General features: G+C 37.0%; 1 protein-coding gene across 2 annotated transcripts in view; it reads left to right on the top strand.

Moving 5' to 3' along the window:
• The window catches only part of SPRED1 (sprouty related EVH1 domain containing 1), a 125,304-nt gene that overhangs the window by 84,621 nt on the left and 21,045 nt on the right, over positions 1-19,638 (top strand). For both annotated transcript variants that reach the window (XM_059705186.1, XM_059705176.1), the window contains 3 exons: positions 2,586-2,754; positions 5,797-5,846; positions 9,809-9,964. In XM_059705186.1, coding sequence (XP_059561169.1) covers positions 2,586-2,754; positions 5,797-5,846; positions 9,809-9,964 — 375 coding nt within the window. The remainder of the gene's footprint in view (positions 1-2,585; positions 2,755-5,796; positions 5,847-9,808; positions 9,965-19,638) is intronic.

Raw genomic sequence — 19,638 nt, 5'->3', positions numbered from 1 at the left:
GAGCACATCAGTCAGGGCAAGAGTGTTTATTTTTTAATGCTACTTAAAGTCAGACGCAAAACAACTTTCTAATATATTGTGTGACTTAGATGAGAAATTTTTATACTTTGGCTATGGAGGCTTTGAGATTATGTATAAGTTGAGCAATGCAAAATGTTTTAAGGAGTATATTTTTTTAAAAAAATATATTTTATTGATTTTTTACAGAGAAGAAGGGAGAGAGATAGAGAGTTAGAAACATCGATGAGAGAGAAACATCGATCAGCTGCCTCCTGCACATCTCCTACTGGGGATGTGCCCACAACCCAGGTACATGCCCTTGACCGGAATCGAACCTGGGACCTTTCAGTCCGCAGGCCGACGCTCTACCCACTGAGCCAAACCGGTTTTGGCTTAAGGAGTATATTTTTAAAATTATGTATAAAGAATGATGGCTGATTATGCCAGTAGATTAACTGCTTTTTTTCTTTTGCCCACGTATTTATCTTTTTGAGGCCTTTCTTTATGTAGCTTCAAGTTGTTGTCACTGTCATCTCACCTTGTCAGACAGAGTTCCTTGACCATGTTTTTTTTTTTTTTTGCAGGGCAGATCTAGTTGCAGCAGTCTCTGATCATCATTTTATTTATTTTCCTTCTCTTTTGAATTTCAGTTTAAGCAGCTATAGGGTTCTTGATTGACAAGTTTTTTTTTCCATTTAGCACTTCAAATGTGTTATGCTGTCCAATATATTTTTACTGATTTCAGAGAGGAAGGGAGAGGGAGAGAGATTGAAACATCAGTGATGAGAAAGAATCATTGATCGGCTGCCTCCTGCGTGCCCCCTGCTGGTAGATCGAGCCCACAACCCCCGGCATGTGCCTTTGACCAGAATCGAACCTGGGATCCTTCAGTCCACAGGCTGTGACGCTCTATGCTGTCCATTATCTTTTGGTCTCCAAAGTTTCTGAAGAGAAGTCATTTGGTATCCTTATTTAGGATCCTTTTATGTAATAATTCACTTATCTTTCTGCCTTCAGGATTCTCTGTGTGAATGCCTTTGAGTTCATCTCATTTGGAATGTGTTTAGCTTATTGCATATTTATATTCATGTCTTTTTATCAAATTTGGGGAGTTTTCAACCATAGTTTCTACAAATATTTTCTCTGCTTCTTTCACCTAGTAAGTTTTTCACTGTAGTTATTGTACTTTTCAGCTCTAGAATTTCTTTTTGGTTTCTTTTTGGGGGTTTTTTTTGTGTGTTTTTTTTTTTTTTTGGTCTTTATTTATACTTCTGTTCATACAACATTTTCTTGATTTTTCTCAATATCTTCATTTCGTTCTTTGAGCATCTTTAAGACAGTTAAAAATTTTTTAAATATTTAAAGCTGACATTCAGTATTGTATTAGTTGCAGTTGTACAACTTAGTGGTTAGACACTTATATAACTTATGAATTGAACCCCCCCATAAGTTTAGTACCCACCTGATGCCATACTTAGTTATTACAATATTGACTATATTCCCTATGCTGTACTTCACATCCCTGTGACTATTTTGTAATTGCCAATTTGTACTTTTTAAGACAGTTTTTAAAAAGCCTTTGTTTAGTAGATCTGCTATCGGATCGTTTTCAGGACCAGTTTCTATTAAGCCCACCCACCCCATCCCCCACCCCCCTTATTTTGTTTAGCTAGCCTTACCGTACTGTTTCTTTGTATGCATTCGGATTATTCTGATTGAACACTGGGCATTTGAATCTAATAATGTGGTAACTCTGGAAATCAGATTGTCTCATTTCTCTATGGTTTGCTGTTTTTGTTACTACATTATTATTATTTTTTTTCTCTGTGCCAAGGATCAGAATAAGATGAACTTAATGTCTTCTTATGTCTTTTCTGAGCCTTTCCCTGGGTATGCATAGTCACTTTCTAATTTCCCCCAAATATGTTGTTGTTTTTGCATTTAATGTCTGGCTCTCAAAATGGGAAAAAGTAAAAAAATGGCAGCTAAAATAGGGTGCTAGCCCTTTAAATACCCTGAAAGTCACTTCATTCTGATGAGAAATGACTTGCAGCAGTGAGGGAAGGTACAACAGTGGCTGCACTCTTCTTTGTCTTTACCTCTGTGATCAGAAGCAGCAGTCAGTGATAAGAGCACAAATATCTGGTAGTTGTAGGACAGGATTCTTTTTATCTACCCTGGCTCCCAAGATTTGTGTACTTGCTGCTCCAGGACCTACTCCCACAACTCCCAGAAATTAACCACAATTTACCGTCCATGCGTTCCCCTGGAAGTTGCAGACTTTCAGCAGACTCCAGACTTCCAACATAGTTTTATCAGACAGATTCTGCCAGCGCAGTTGTTGTTTAGGTAGGAGGACAGATTCCTGGTTCTTTGCCATCTTCCTAAAATCCTCTTTAACCCCATCTTAATTTCTATAGTGAATAACTTTGTGAAGTAGATTAAGTAGCAAGAGCTCTGTATTACTATAGGGTTGAAATAATCACTAAAATATAATAGCTCTTTTCTTACTTCAGTTAGTTTTTAAGAGTTACATTAGATGCATTTGACACGTATAGTAATTTTTGCCATTTAACTTTTGACAGGTGGTTTTGGAATGTATGCTTAAAAAGGACCTCATTTACAATAAAGTCACTCCAACATTTCACCACTGGAAGATTGAAGACAAGAAATTTGGCCTTACCTTTCAAAGTCCTGCTGATGCTAGGGCTTTTGATAGAGGTATTCGAAGAGCTATAGAGGATATTTCTCAAGGTAAGTTTTCTTGACTATTTTCTTAATTTGTTCATCAGTTATCTATAGTAAAGTAGGGTTACTTTAAGCAAGTCAGCTTTTGTGATATGTGATCAGACTTTGAAAGCTCACTGTAGGTGAAGTAGATAAAATAATGGGCTCCTTAATCGGTTTCAAATTTGTCACATTACAATATATGCCAATTAAATTTATTACCTTGAAGAACCCATCAACAGTTCCCTTCAGATAAATCAGATGATTTCAAATAAGAAGTTGAGGAAAAGGGGAGCATTCAGTTCCAACTGTTAAAATCCTCGTGTATATGTTATATCAGTCATATTCTTGTTTTGGTAATGATAAAGATAAAGTTTCTAATAATCAAATATAGGTATACGCCAGTTATTCTATGTCAGAACCCTTTTCTTTCTTTTTTTTTTTTTGAAAGAGAAATGCTTTTAAAAAATATTTTTTATTGATTTTTTACAGAGAGTAAGGGAGAGGGATAGAGAGTTAGAAACATCGATGAGAGAGAAACATCGATCAGCTGCCTCCTGCACAACCCCTACTGGGGATGTTCCCGCAACCAAGGTACATGCCCTTGGGCGGAATCGAGCCTGGGACCCTTCAGTCTGCAGGCTGACGCTCTATCCACTGAGCCAAACTGGTTAGGGCAGAACCCTTTTCTTTTTACCTGATTTCATTATTGATAAATATTACAACCCCATCTGTTTCTTTGTAATCTTTCCAGTCTGTTAAAATTATTAACTCTAAAGCTTGCAGGTTTTAAAAAGAGGGAGACTGTATATACATGTAAGACTGGCCTCTGCTTAATTAAACAAAGAAATCACATTAAAACTAATTTCTTCCCCCAAACAAGTCAAAACTTGATTTGTTTTTCTAATTATAAAGGAATATCATCTTTAGTAATAGAATGGCTTCTGTATAAAGTAACTGCATCAATATTAGATAACATTGTGATTTGTATATTTTGAATATTAGAAGAAATGAACTAATTATGAAACAGACCATAGGCAAGAACATGGAGATGCTTAGTATAAATCTGTATTAATAGTGCATGAAATTGTGGTTAAATAATTTATTTAGCTACTTTAAATATTAGAGTTTGTTAAGCAAATAATGTTTGGTTTCCAGTTCAGAAAGAAATTCTATGAAATGATAGCAGTCTTTTTATTTTCATAATCAGAGCCCGTAAATTATTTTTATGTCAGTGTTCTTGATGTTGGCCGCACATTAGAATTACCTGGGAGGCTTTTGAGAAATAGAATGACTAGTTCTCACTCCAGGTCACTTGAATCAAACTATTTGGGGAGTGGAGCTGAGGCATTATATATATACTTTTATTTATTTTTAAGTTCCTAGACATTTCAAATGTGATAAGGAATTGTTATCCTAGCTGAATGATTATATTATGAATTTACAGAAACAAATGAATATGCATCCTCAGATTCTCTAGCAGATGTTGTGGTTCTCAAACCACTACAATAAACTTTAATTAAAAAAATGCATGGTGCCCTTATGCCTCACCTAACAGGTGTTTCTGACATTATTGGGTTGGTACTGTACTCTAGTGTTAGTTTCCCAGTTGATTCTGCTATTTAGCTAGTGTTGAAGAACCAGTGCTTTAAAGAGAAAATCGTTATCTATGGCTGTTAAAATTTATATGATTTATGTTTAAGTTTTGAATTACTTTAAAGCCTATACTATGTCCCCATAAGAACACACTTTCACTAGGGTCAAATAGATTGAGTTTAATGTTCAAAAAGGCAATTTGTAAGGAGAAATTTACAAACTCCTAGCCAGGTAGAATAGACTGCTACTGTATTCAATCGATCTTATTATTTGTAAACATTATTTTAAATATACTGGTTGACCTTATTACCAGTTATTATATAGACTTTGAACAATCTCATTAAGTTTCTCTTACTTATTAGCCTTCTATAACAATAAGGAAAAACTTATTGCAACCCTTTTCAAAGGACAGATTTCTCATCTCCATGCTAGCTATGTCTCAAGGGTAGCATAAACTCAGAATTCATTGCTAGGAGAAATCCCTCTTTATGAATTTGTTAGAACTAAAGGCTCTCTTGAACATAATAAAAATGTATACAGAGACATTGATGCGTAACGGTCAATAGCAACAATTGGCCATTGACTGTCAATAGTGAATTAAGGCTCATTTATTTTTACTATAGCAACTAAAATCCTACTTCTGGGTACTAAATACTGTTTCCTGGATCAGAGTATTTAGACAGATTGAGGCGATCACACACGGACATTATCTAACACCAGAGGAGTGTGGTGCACATAGTTTACCTAGGTCAGCGGTTCTCAACCTGTGGGTCGCGACCCCTTTGGGGGCCGAACGACCCTTTCACAGGGGTCGCCTAAGACCATCAGAAAACACATATATAATTACATATTGCTTTTGTGATGAATCACTATGCTTTAATTATGTTCAATTTGTAACAATGAAAATACATCCTGCATATCAGATATTTACATTACGATTCATAACAGTAGCAAAATTACAGTTATGAAGTAGCAACGAAAATAATTTTATGGTTGGGGGTCACCACAACATGAGGAACTGTATTAAAGGGTTGAGGCATTAGGAAGGTTGAGAACCACTGCTTTAGAGGCTGGAAGGTCAGTAATTAGGAGGGGAGACCTTTTTTGAGAATGGGAGGGGGAGGATTTTGAATAATAAAGATGCTCAGGACCTCAAAGAACTTATGAATAGGTGTTTGAGTATTTTGGAGAAATCAGGAGCAGGGCTTGTAAATAGTACACTTTTCACACACAGAAAAACATCTCTTTGTAAGTAATTGGGAATTTACCTGCAGAAGAGGAAAACAATCACTTTATTCTCTACTCTTTTAATAAAGGGGCGCGTATGAGTGGCCAACATCAGATTGGTTGCCAGGCAGCCCAGAATGATCTCTGATCAGTCTCCTGTAGTATTATAATGACATAATCAATTAGTAATACTAAAATCTAAGACAAAAATTTTATGTTTAATTAAACTTATACCTGTTTTCTTAGGATGCCCAGCATTAAAAAATGAAACTGAAGGAGCAGATGATGACTTACAAGTAAGTAGTTGGCTTGAAAGAATGTTTTAAACATAAAGGATCTAGAGCAGGGGTGGGGAACGTCCGGCCCGTGGGCCGTGTAAGGCCCTCGAAATCATTCGGTCCAGCCCTGCCAAGGCATTGGGGCGAGTTAGTTAAATGCTTGGCCAAACTTAGCAGGCTAACTTTTAAGTTGATAATTTTGTATGGCCTGCGAATGCTGTCATCAATATCCAAATGGCACTTGTCAGAAAAAAGGTTCCCCACCCCTGAAATAGAGGAAATAACTAGCCTTAATAAATAAGTAACTCATAACTTTTTAAGAAACTTTCTAAGGCACTGTATTTGTCAAGAACTACAGAGAAGCAGAATCAATAGTATGTATATATGTATGTATGTACATAACATATATAGAGAGAATGTTGTTTTGGTTTGGATACACACACACACACACACATTGTTTTTTGTTTGCTTTTGAACGAATTGGCCCACGTGATTATCAAGTTCAAAAGCCACAGGATAGGCAGACATGCTGGAAGTTCTGTCACTCATTGATGTTTTGGTCTTGAGTGGAAAGGCAGTTTTGAGACAGACTTCCTTCCTCTTTGGTGGACCTCAGGCTTTTTTTAAAATGTTTTTATAATGAGGCCCACCAACTCTATGGAGGGTAATTTTCTTTCCTCAGAGTCTACTGATTTAAATGTTAGTCACATGAGAAAATTACCTTTACAACAACAACATTTAGACTGGTGTTTGACCAAATAGCTTGGCATCATAGGTTAGACAAGTTGAGACATAAAATTAACTATCACAGATACCCCACCCATTAGGAAGGTACTTATATAAAAAATTCACTGAAAAGGCATTGCAAATTGTTAAGAAGCATATGGACACCCTTCTGTTTTATCTCACTGTTAATCAGCAGGTATAGGACTAGAAATAGGGAAATATGTTCTGAATTGCTCCCTATGACAGAGGAAGAGATCTCAGATTTCATGCTTTTGCCAAGTAGAAAGATGATACCTAATTGATATGAAATGAAAAGTTGTCCTATCTTTTCTTTCTGCTACTGAGAAGTATTTGACTAACTTATCCTTTTTTAGAATTGGGTAATGTCATTTCTGAGCCAAAATGATTAAAAGGTTTGTGATTTATATTGTTTAAAGTTATTTTGTTATCGGCTAGGATGATATAAATTGTTCGTATACTAATTTTCAACGTTGGTTACATTTTAATAAGGCTCTATATCTGAAAACTAAGTTAATAGATAGGTTTATTTAGTTAGCTAGGCCTTTTTTAAATTCTTGCATGCTGTGTTTAAATACATACTTTTTAAAAAAGCACTATCAGGATCAATCTTTTCCATTTCAATTGTGTTTTTGTTAGGTTTTTTGTTTGTATTGGGGATGGTGGTGGTTGGAATTCAAGTAGCATAAATCATAAAATTTGAACCCACATGATCTGACTTCACAGTCTTTGAATTTTAGCCCTTATATCATGTAACAGTACTACTAATTATTTAACCATTCACATTCTATTCAACATTTACTTTATTTTCCACAGCCTTTTACATTAATTTTTGTTGGTATTTCTGAATGTGATGTTTGAATTAGATTCTAGAAATAGATTTGTCATTTAGAGGATTGTATAAAGATTTATATAGTTATCAGGAACTATGTAACTACTGCCTATTTACTCAGATTTGGAGACAGTAAAGAATCTCAAAATCTAATACAATTTTTAAGTCAAACTAAAGTTACATTAGGAAGGTAGTTTAGTTTTTCTGCTTATTAATTTTGGGTGGATGACTTGTTTTCCTTTTCTATTTTTGCTGGGCATTATATCTTGGTACATTTCTCATATTCCTTTCATATTGTTTCATCACTGATTACTGTATTCAGGTTGCTTAAACAATATACTATAAATGCTGTTAATGTTTTCAGACAAAGCTCATAGACAAATGCAAAATTTAAAACTCAAGGTTTATTCTTATCTTTAATCAAATGTAACTTAAGAAATCTAATGAATGAATAGGAGACAATTATAGTCTGGTCTGAAATGAATTTCTACTGGATACTACTCCAAAATGTTAATAGTGGTTTTGTTAAGTTCATGGAATTGTTAATCATTTTTTCCATTTTCTATGCTAAGTTTGCATAATTTGAGTATATAATTTTAAATGCCAAAAATAACGTTGGTAGCATTTTCAGCATATGCAGCACTGAAATATAAAATTTCTTTATCAAATAACATTTAAAATTTTTTGATCATTCTAAAGTAAACGCATAGTATAATCATTAAAAACATCTAATGTTGGATATGACTCAGCCACACCTTTTGAAACCTGTGAGTTGTGATATACAAAAAGGAAGTTTTTGAGCAATAAATAGACTGTGATATTTACTTTCTCATACTTAATTGGTTATTTATTAGGAAACATACATTCAAAAAGGCTTGCAGAACAACACTTAAGTTTTCTCTGTGTCAGGATTACTACAGGAAGAAGAGCAAAGGTGGAGAGAACCAAATTTTGTTTTTATTTTCTTCACAGCTGTCATCTAGCCTTGTGATCTAGTAGAGAGCTACAGCCCAAATTGTTTTATCGTTTTACTTGGCATCCTTTTGCCTCTACACACAAAATTGCCATAGTAGTCTTGGAAAAAGAAAAAACTAAACAATCTCTTAGCAGTCATAGCAGAATAATTATTATACCAGCCTCTGAGAGTAAAACATTAAAGTTGGCATGGGTTTCTCTATAGATAATACAGATGAGTTGATGCCAGCACAATACTGAAAGCATTGAATGTGCTTTCAGTAGTATAAATCATAAAATTTGAACCCACATGATTTGACTTCATTTTTAATGCTGAAGATCGTGCAACTGTATATACAGTCCTTGTGCATATCATGTATTACATTTTCTAGTCTTGTGGAAGATTTTTGGCACTTCCCACCACCTAATTTAAGATTATGTCCATGTTCCCGTAGTAGTTTTTTTTAAAGGGTTATAATCCATTAAAAAAAAAATTCAAACTTCACTAAACCTGAACACATTTTACTCAATTTGTACAAAAATTAAGAAAGTGTTTTGGTTATTACTAATTTTACTTATGAAAATGGTACAGATAATCCTTTTGGAAAATAACACTAAAAATGTTTTTCTTAATTGTATTGGAAAAGATTGGTAAATGATAATGCCCCGTGTGAGCAGAGATGTGAGGAAATGGTTCTTCTTTCATATACTACCGATTGATTCTCTTTGTAATATAATTGGAATATATGCATATCCTTTAGTCGGTAATATTATTTATAGGAATTAATCCTAATGAAATAATACTACCAGTCCACCAAGATGTATTTATAAGGAGGTGTGCATTGCTATGTATGTTACAAAATATTGGAAACAATCTAATGCTCATATGTAGAATATTGCCTATGGAATATATAATATATAAACTACTAAACTTTTTTGTAACCATTTCAAAAGCACTTGTATATATATATTGACATGGGAAGAGATTTATGATACATTATGAAGTAAAAAAAGGTACTATGTGGACTCTAAAATAAAATGGAATCAATTTATGCATAGAGATTAAACATACTTGCATTCAGAATTCTAGAAAGATGTAATAATAGCTGTGTAGCACAGTTCTTGGTACATACCTTTCTTTTTAAGGTGCAAAAGAGCACTTTAATTGTAATTGAAAGCTCATTATAATTAAATATCTCTCTCATGGAATGGTTAACCTTCTAATGCTTCCTAAGTTACGTTTTGTAAGTTCATAAAGTTGATTTTTTAAATTATTATTTTGACATGGCTCCCTAATCGTGTACATTTGAATTTTGGGAATTGCTATTCAAGTGTTGGTAGTGATACATTCTTATTGATTTGCTAAATACTTGTTAGAGTGAAAGTATCTAATTTTTTATTGTTGTTTTTATATTCTGGCAACTAATGAGTTGGGGATTGTTCCCATTAGGCAACTGCTGAAGAGAATATTCCCAGTTCTCGAGTGAAAGATCATCTTTTCCAGCAAGAGACCGTTGTTACCAGTGAGCCTTATAGAAGCTCAAGACCTTCTCCCTTTGAAGATCTAAATGCCAGAAGAGTCTACTTGCAAAGCCAAGCCAGTCAGGTGAGAAGATAAACATTTTCCAGTATGTTATTCATATGTATAGAAGTTGGGTGTGTTAGACAAGGGTTAAGGCCATCTGCTCTTCACCAAGCAAAATAAACAAGCAACAATAGAAACCCAAGAGAAGGTGATTTATAATGAATAAAATCCAGAATTAGATAATAAATATATAGGCATAAAGCCCTTTACAGATTTAATAATTGAGCCATAAGTTTGACTTTAAAATCTTCAGTGACAAAGGTGCAAAGGATAATTGTATTACAAGTTACAGTTCTTTTATACTATGTGAACTTGAGTAATTTAATTCATACCCACTGTGTGTCTACAAAATCAAAGTTGTTTTAAAGTATCTGCTCTTCTTGATTGGTGTTACCTATAATATGTATTCATGTTCAGTGACGAAGACATGCTGAATACCAATGGAGACATGCTGAATACCAAAGGCTGAAATAAATGAGTAATAATTAACAAAACAATAGAACATTTTAATAAAAATTAATATTTTTTCTTGATCATTAACTACCAGACACTAAATAGCTGCACAAATTAATAAGCATAATGCAAATCAACCTATTTTTTTTCTTGTTGTTCTCCAGAAGCGAAATATTTCCTGTTGCACACACCAAACAAGTCAGTACAAGACTAATGACATAGCAATTGGCTGCTAAAATATTCACTGCTAGTATTAGCGGAGAGAAATGATGCACCTGCACATAACGCTTGTAGGGAAGTGAATGCAACACGACTATAGTGATCAGTCATTAGTGAACATTGTAGTTTGCTATTAATAATTATGCATAACAGGATATTGTAAAAATTAAGTCAAAAAATTTTTATTAAAACATTTCTTACAGACCGTTATATTGGCTGGGCCGCAAAAATATTCGTTGTGGGCCACAAGTTTGACATGCTTGATCTAGTGAAAAGTCTCTGTTTTCTGTAAACTACTGCATTGCAGTGTCAGCTTTGTCATGTGACTGTATGTGTGTGGATCTGTTTCTAACCTCTATTCTGTTCCCTTTGCCTCCTTGTCTGTTTTTATACCAATACCAGACTTTTAAAATACTACAGCTTTATAATGATTCTGGGATCTGGGAGTTAATGTCCTCTAACTTTGTCCTTTAAGATTTTTGTTGTTGTCGTTTAACCCCTAGAGTGCCGGGGAGCACGATCGCGTTCCTCCTGTCTTTCGCCAAAAGTGCCAGAACGCTATCAAAGCTTCAAAATGGCATCCAGTTCTAAGTCTGCTTTTATTAGTGATGATGATATTGCTAAATATGTCAATGTAGTAAAGGTTTCTTTAAGTTTTTGTATATGTAACTTCATTTACTTGAGATTCATAATTGTTTTCCTAAACTGCTGTAAAATCAGCAAAAATGCCTTGGCAATTTTAGCATAGTTCCTAGGATATTGGTTGGCACTCAAAGGGTTAATGGCTCAACATATGGCCAAGTGCTGTGTGCACTTGAAAAGAATGTGTATTCTTAGTTAGATGCAGTGTCTTTTGTATATATTAGATCAGGTTTGTTATTGAACAAATATTTGAAATTATGTTATATCTGTACTAATAAAAGACAAAAATGCAAATTGACCATACCTTCGCTATGCCTTAAGCCACACCCACCAGCCAATCAAAGCGACTATATGCAAATTAACCCAACCAAGATGGTGGGCGGCAGCCATGGAGCTGGAGCAAGCAGGAGGCTTGGTTGCCACAATGAGGGAGGAGGCCAAGCTTCCCGCTTGCCACAGTGGCTCTGAGCTCTACTCAAAGCAACAAAGTTTCAATTATAGAAGATAAATAAACCCCAGAAACCTGCTTTCAGCCAGCCGTGGCCACGGAGCTGGAGCGAGCAGGAGTGGGTTGCCCCTGGCGAGGGAAGAAGCCAAGCTTCCCTCCTGCCCGCCCAGGCTACAAAGTTTCAATTATAGGAGGTAAATATATACCAGAATAAAAAAGAAAAAAAGGAGAGGCTGGGAGCTTCTGTTTCGGGGGGGGGGGGGGGGGGGGCGGGGCTTGGCCAGCCTGAAAATGGCCCTCAGCCCCTCACCCAGACTGGCCAGGCACCCCAGTGGGGACCCCACCTCCCTGAAGGGGGTGTGGCAAGCCTGAAAATGGCCCTACGCCCCTCATCCACGCTGGCCAGGCACCCCAGCAGGACCCCCACCCTGATCCGGGACACCCTTCAGGGCAAACCAGCTGGCCCCCATCCGTGCACCAGGCCTCTCTATCCTATATAATAAAAGGGTAATATGCAAATTGACCCTAACAGCAGAACGACTGGGAATGACTGGTCACTCACTATGACACACACTGACCACCAGGGGGCAGACACTCAATGCAGGAGCTGCCCCCTGGTGGTCAGTGTGCTCCCACAGGGGGAGCTCTGCTCAGCCACAAGCCAGGCTGATGGCTGCCAGTACAGTGGTGGTGGTGGGAGCCTCTCCTGCCTCCTCAGCAGTGCTAAGGATGTCCGACTGCAGCTTAGGCCTGCTCCCTGCTGGCAACTGGACATCCCCCGAGGGCTCCCAGGCTGCCAGAGGAATGTCTGACTGCCAGCAGGTGGACATCCCCGAGGGGTCCCAGACTGTGAGACAACACAGGCCGGGCTGAGGAACCCCACCGAGTGCACAAATTTTTGTGCACCAGGCCTCTAATATTCTTATAAGTTTAAAAAATAAGCTTGTCAGTAACTATTTAAGGTATGTTGAGAAATTTCCAATGTGAGCATAGAATCATCTTTAATTCTATCAACTCTTTATATATTTCGAAACAGTTATACATTGCATGTAATTTTACAATTGTTAGACCTTTTTGTTGAATTGATTCTTTTGTCATTGTGAGATATCCTTCTTTATCTCCAATAATACTTCTGCCTGAAAGTCTACTTTGTCTAATATTAGCATTAGGCTACGTCAGTTTTCTTTTGATTAGCACAAAATAACGTATTTTCCATTCTTTTACTTGGAACATTTCTCTATATAATAAAAGCATAATATGCTAATTAGACTGGATGTCCTCCAGACATCCTTCTTTCCAGACAAAGCCACAGCGGGTGGGGGCTGGGCCCAAGGCCCTTGCACAAATTTCATGCATCGGGCCTCTAGTCTTTATATAAGATGTCCCTTTTAAACCATATATAGTTGGGTTTGCTTTTTTTTCAGGGTGTCCTTGAGATTTTTATCCACTTACTTTTACTGCAATTATTGATATATTTAAGTACAAATCCACCATCTTATTTGTTTTCTACTTGCCCCATTGAATTTCTGTGTATTTCCTCCCTTTTTTCCTCACTTTGCTTATTCAAATATATTTAACTACTTGATTTTATCCCCTTATTAACTAACTAGAGGCCCATGCAAAGTTACCGTATATTTTGTTGATTCCTTAGACTTTACCTTTAATTGTATTTTTTGTTTTGGTTTGTTTTTTCTGCACAATGCAGGGATCCTATAATACCTTAGTCTCTCTCATTTACTGTTCATGGTATCACAAATTTTAATTCTTCTCTTTATTGCTCTCTTCCCTGTCTCTCTCTCTCCCCCTCTTTCTCCCCCCCCCCCGTCTCTCCCTCTCTCTCTCTCTCTCTATATATATATATATGTATATATATATATACACAAAACCACAAAATATTATTTTAAACAGTCAATATTTATTTAGATTTATCTACCTATTTATGATTTTTTTTATGCTCTTCAGTCCTTTATTACCATATTTTCATCTAGGATTATTTGTTGTTTATTGCTGTCAATCTTTTTGTTTTGGTTTTGAATCTGTGCCTTTATATCTTTGAATAGATTTAGAAATTTCTCCACCAGTGTCTTTTCAAATATTATTTGTAAATCTGAGGCTCAAGGAGAGAGATAAAGACTGGAGATAAAAACTTGGGAATCATTATTCAAAGATGGAAATTAAAATTATGAGAGCAGTTAGAATTACTTTGTAAGAATGGTGTTCAAAATTAGAACACTGCCCTGGCTGGATGGCTAAGTTGGTTGGAGCATTGTCCCATGCACCAAAAAGTGGTGGATTTGATTCCCCATTAGGCTGAGGGTTTGATCCGTGGTCAAGGCGTATATTGGAGGCAATTGATTTCTCTCTCTCTCTCTCTCCCCCCCCCCCCTCCCCTCCCTCTCTCTCCCTTCCACTCTCTAAAATTCAATTAAAAATTTCAAGAAAAAAAAAATCTTAGAACACTGGGGTAACTAAATATTAAGGACAGTGAAATAAAGAAAAATAGTCATACAGATAGGAGAACTAGGAAAGGGTAATGTCTCAGAAGCTTAGGAAGGAGAGTTGAAAGGAAGTGATGGAGTAGTTAATATCTTACAATTAAATGGTCCAGTAAACTTTGAAATCATCTTTATAAAGGTAAGTGGAATCTTAGCACAGTTTTAGTGGGATTAGGAGGCATTCATGACAGGAAAGGAAAGAGACAGTACATTATTATTATTATTATTATTATTATTATTATTATTATTATTGGTTCTTTTAAAAAGTTTGACTATAAAGTCTTCCTTGAGAGAGTAGATAGAGGGGTGCAGGGCCAAGGATGACTGCGCTTATAATTTGAAGGAATAAGGAAAGAAGGTAAAGGTTCAGGGCAGAGAGAATAACATAGAACAAAGGCACAAAAGAGATTGTCAAGGACATAGGTAGAGGAATTAACAGAAAGATGCAGCATCACTTCATCCTTCAAGGCTGAAGAGAAGTTCAGGTAGAATTATAGATGTATTATGAAGGAGACAGAAATGAATGGAATTTAGACTTTATCAATTCAGGATTGTGGGCCCTAGCATTCTTGGATGAGCTTAAATTTTAACTTTTGTATTTTGTTTTGTTTTTAATCCCAAAGACTTGAATGGGGCAGGGGGTTGAAAATAAAATAAAAAATCATGTAGTAACTCTCAATACAGCCATACAATAGCATATAAGTATAGTTTGAAATATTCAAGTTGGACACAAGGTTATTTAAAGTTGCAAGAAACAGACATTCTCAAGTCATGCCAGATAGTCAGGACACATATTGTAGGGACCTGGGCAAATACCATGATAGAAGCACGTATTCAGACAAACTCCTTGGTCCCCACAAAATTGGGACCTTCAATTATGATATCTCTTGGTTTCCCTCTACCCTGACTAGTTGTAATACCAGTTTTTGTCATCTCAGTAAATGGTATATCATTTATACATTTGCTTAGGGCAGCTGTTCTCAACCTGTGGGTCGCGACCCCTTTGGCGGTCGAACGACCCTCTCACAGGGGTCGCCTAAGACCATCCTGCATATCAGATATTTACATTACGATTCATAACAGTAGGAACATTACAGTTATGAAGTAGCAACAAAAATAATTTCATGGTTGGGGTCACAGCATGAGGAACTGTATTTAAAGGGCCAGAAGGTTGAGAACCACTGGCTTAGGGCATAAACTTGAACCCTTCCTGACTTATCCTCTCTTTTTTCACACACTGTATATCCAATCAGTCAGCAATTCTATAAGCTGTGCTATATTTCTTGTTCAGACCTTTATCATTTCTTACCTACTTCCACTTAATGTCCTTCCTACCCACCCCAACAGTCTATGCTCCACACAGTAGCAAAGTGACCTTTAAAGATATAAATAAGATCGCATCGCTGTCCTGCTCAGAACTTTAGAAAAGTGTACAATACCATTTAGAATAATATTCAAAGTTTTTATAAAGGTGTACGGTAGGTGATTTTGTTCCTGGCTTCTCATGATTTATTTCCTATCGATCGTTCTCACTCACAGTCTCCTAAGTACCGTGATTTTCTGTGTTTTCCGTATTTAAGATTATCTATGCCTCGGGCTTTGCATTTTCTCTTCCCTGTATTTCAAACATTCTCCCTCCACCTCTGCACAGAGCTGGCTTCTCACTTCAAGTCCCCTCTTTTGTGACCCTTCCCCGAGCACTCTAAACAGCAGCCCCCCCCCCCCCCCGAGCTATATTCTTACTCTGCTTTATTTTTCTTCCTAACACTTTTCATGTCCTGAATTTATGTATTTGTCTCATATTTGTGCTTTTATCTTTGTTCACTGATGTTCACAAACCTGGAAGTTTCTGAAATAGAGTAAGCATCCAGGCAACATCTGCTGAAAGAACAAATGCGAATAGCGTCACCTTGGAAACAAATGACGTTTTGACTCAGCTTACTCCTAGTCTTATCATTCATTATTGGGAACTAGATTAATTTAGGATTATTTGGTTGCAGGTGACAGATCCATTCAAACTAGATTAAGAAAAGGAGACTTTATATTAATGACACAGAATGGCATTTCTCAGAATTTATTTTTAAGAGTAAATACAGCTAATGCCTTTCAGGTTTTTTGAGATCTGAAAGGCATTAGGTAGCTTCTTACTTTCCCTACTCCCTCTCCTCTCTCTACTCTACCTACAAATACCCCACATGATCGTTTATCTCTGATTCTCATTACACATCTGTTTCATTGTTTTTCTCTATAGGCTGGGTTCTTTTTGCCTTACCAGTGTGTAATCAGTCATGACTATCAAAATATCAGGCTTATTAATCTATATTTCAGCCTCGTGTTACAGGACACTAGCAGAGGCAGACACTAAACACCAAGAATAGCAGTGGCTATTGTGAATGGTGCCACCCAGGAGAACAAGAAGCTAATGCTCAAAAGCCTGAACTCCCCAGTCCAGGGTTTGGAGCAGGATTTTATGAGTATAGGGCAGTGATGGGGAACCTTTTGAGCTCGGCGTGTCAGCATTTTGAAAAACCCTAACTTAACTCTGGTGCCGTGTCACATATAGAAAGTTTTTGATATTTGCAACCATACTAAAACAAAGATTTATATTTTTGATATTTATTTTATATATTTAAATGCCATTTAACAAAGAAAAATCAACCAAAAAAAAAAATGAGTTCGTGTGTCACCTCTGACACGCGTGTCATAGGTTCGCCATCACTGGTATGGGGGAACAGGTATGTATACGAACGTGCTGGCGAGTTATAATTGGAGGACCTTGGAGCTTGGCTATTTATGGTAAAGGACATCAACACAGGATCTTCCCAGACAGTGGACCCTCTGCTTCTGAAAGGGTTCCAGTGTTCAAGGTACTACTATGTCCTGGTCCTTTGGGTGGGGGAGGGGTGCGAGACTTGGCTCTGGGTGCAGCTGGAGGTCACAGTTCTCTCCTCTGCACATACTTTGGCTGAAGATTCGTGGTTTTGGTCTGCTGCCTCTGAAAAGCAACTCAGTATTTCATTAAACAGGATAGAACCATTTTGAGCTGGTTCAGTAGTTATATCCCTGTAGTCGGTGCCATATTCTTACAAGAAGAAAGCTGATTGACTCGGTTTAGGATAGGATATTATAGCATATACAGCTGTCCATTCCAGGGTTACAGGGTGGACAGGTTAGGCAGAGAGGATATAGTGATGTGCTTTTTATCCAACATTGCCGCTTTTAGACAGAGCTCTGTTCCAGTCTATCTTATAAGCTTGTGGCTTGCCTTTGTGTCCATGCCAGATCCTGGGTTAGTCATAGTTGTGGCTGTTTGGGAGGAGAGTTACTTGGCTAATCTTCACCCCCTTTGAGTAAGAAGATGCTTCTTGCTGCTTTGTGTAAATTGGAGTTGTGAATTTTACATTTCCTGCAGACTTGTTATTCTGCCATTTTTCTTTAAGCTCTGTTTACTTATTAGACTCAAAGTAGGCATTAAGGAAAAGCTATTCCCTGGATGGAAATTTCTGAGTAAGATCTTGGGCTCTAGTCAGAGGCAGATCTAACTTTAATTCCTGGCTTTTTAACTTACTTAGAATTGCAAAGCTACTAATGCTCTCTGTCTTCCTGTTTCCTCATATGTAAATAGCAATAATAATAAAACTTATTCCCACAGTGTTTATTTTAGGGGCTTAAAAGGACCTTCATATTCACACATACATTGATACATATGTGATATGTGTGCATGTGATAAATGTTAGAACACCTGTGTACCAGGCATCTGGTCTAAGCCCTAGGAATAGCCGTGAACAAGATAGATATGAGCCCTAGCTTCGCAAAGGATATAAATGCTAGTGAGAGAGACGGACAATAAAAGTTTTAATAACCAATAATATTTCCCAGTAATTGTAAAGAAAATGGTAGTAGGACTGAAAGGCCTATTGGCTATAGTTTAGTGAATTAAGGTGGTAGTAAAACATACAAATTACAGTTAGAGAACCTGATAGTGTTTGGATAGTGTATATAGGTTATTATGAGGACTTGGGATGTTATTCTGGTTTTAATGGGAAGCTGTTGGAAGGTTATTAATCTTCAATAAAGGTCTCATTTGCATTTTTAAAGCACAGCTCCTGTGTGGAGAATGGGCAGGTAGGGTATGGTCACGAGTGGAATTAAGACCAATTTGAAGGCTATTGTTTTTGTCCAGGTAAATGATATTGCTGATTTGGATTAGGTAGAGAGGATGAGAACTGGCTGGATTAGGGATAATTCTGGTGGAAGAGCAAAAAAACACACACTTGATCATAGGTTAGATAGGGAATATGAGGGAAAGAGAGTCAGGGATGACTTTTGAGTTTGAGGTCCAAGCAGTTGGGTGGGCAATAATGCTATTTATTATCTGAGATGGAGAAGATTGGGGAAGGTTACCTCTGTTACCACTAATACAACACTGCTACCACGTCCCGCTCCTGTCAGAGAGCATAGAGTAAATGATTTGCCTAATATCCAAGGGTTATGTGTTATAGACCACAGACATTTTATTTTATTTGTGTGTGTGTGTGTGTGTGTGTGTGTGTTAATTACTCTTCACCTGAAGATATTTTTCCATTGATTTTTAGAGAGAGTGGAATAGAGAGGGAAAGACAGAGAGAAACATTGATGTGAGAGAAACATATCAATTGGTTGCCTCCCACACATGCCCTGACCAGGGCCTGGGCTGGGGAGGAGCCTGCAACCAAGGTACATGTCCTTGACGAATCGAACCCCAGGACCCTTTGGTCCACAGGCCGACACCCTATCCACTGAGCCAAACTGGCTAGGGCAACCACAGGCATTTTAGAACATGTAGCCACTTATATTCTGAATAATGTATGTCATGATTAAACTGTAATGATTATTTAGTGGCTGTAACAGACATGATTTGTCCTGACAGCCAGCATAAATGAGACATAAAATTTTAAAAATCAAGAAAAAGTAAATAAAAGCAGTACTTTTAAAAAATAGTTAAAAATAAATAAATAAATAATAAATATTAAATGTAGTTAAAATTTTAAAACTAAATTTGGAACAAACTGAGAAATTAAGGATAAAATTATGATAAATATTTATTAATGATGGAGATGAAGTATAAAGACAAAATTCCAAAATTTATGTGGATTAGGAAATTAAAAGTATCTATATATATAAAAGCCTAAGCAACTGAACAACCGGGCTTGTCAACCGATTGCTATGATATGCACTGACCACCAGGGGGCAGATGCTCAACACAGGAGCTGTACCCTGGTGGTCAGTGCACTCCCACAGCCAACCTTCTGTGGCCCCTCCCCCCAGCTTGCCAACCTCCCACAGCTCCTCCCCCAGGCCAGCCAACCGCCTGCAGTCCCCCCCACGCCCCCAGCCAACCTCCCATGGCCCTGATTGCTGGCCAGGCCAAGGGACTCCACTCATGCACGAATTCGTGC

Source organism: Myotis daubentonii, chromosome 1 (genome assembly GCF_963259705.1).
Source record: "Myotis daubentonii chromosome 1, mMyoDau2.1, whole genome shotgun sequence".
Lineage (NCBI taxonomy): Eukaryota > Metazoa > Chordata > Mammalia > Chiroptera > Vespertilionidae > Myotis > Myotis daubentonii.
The sequence above is the reverse complement of the archived record's forward strand: the minus strand, read 5'-3'. Positions and strand labels throughout refer to the sequence as shown.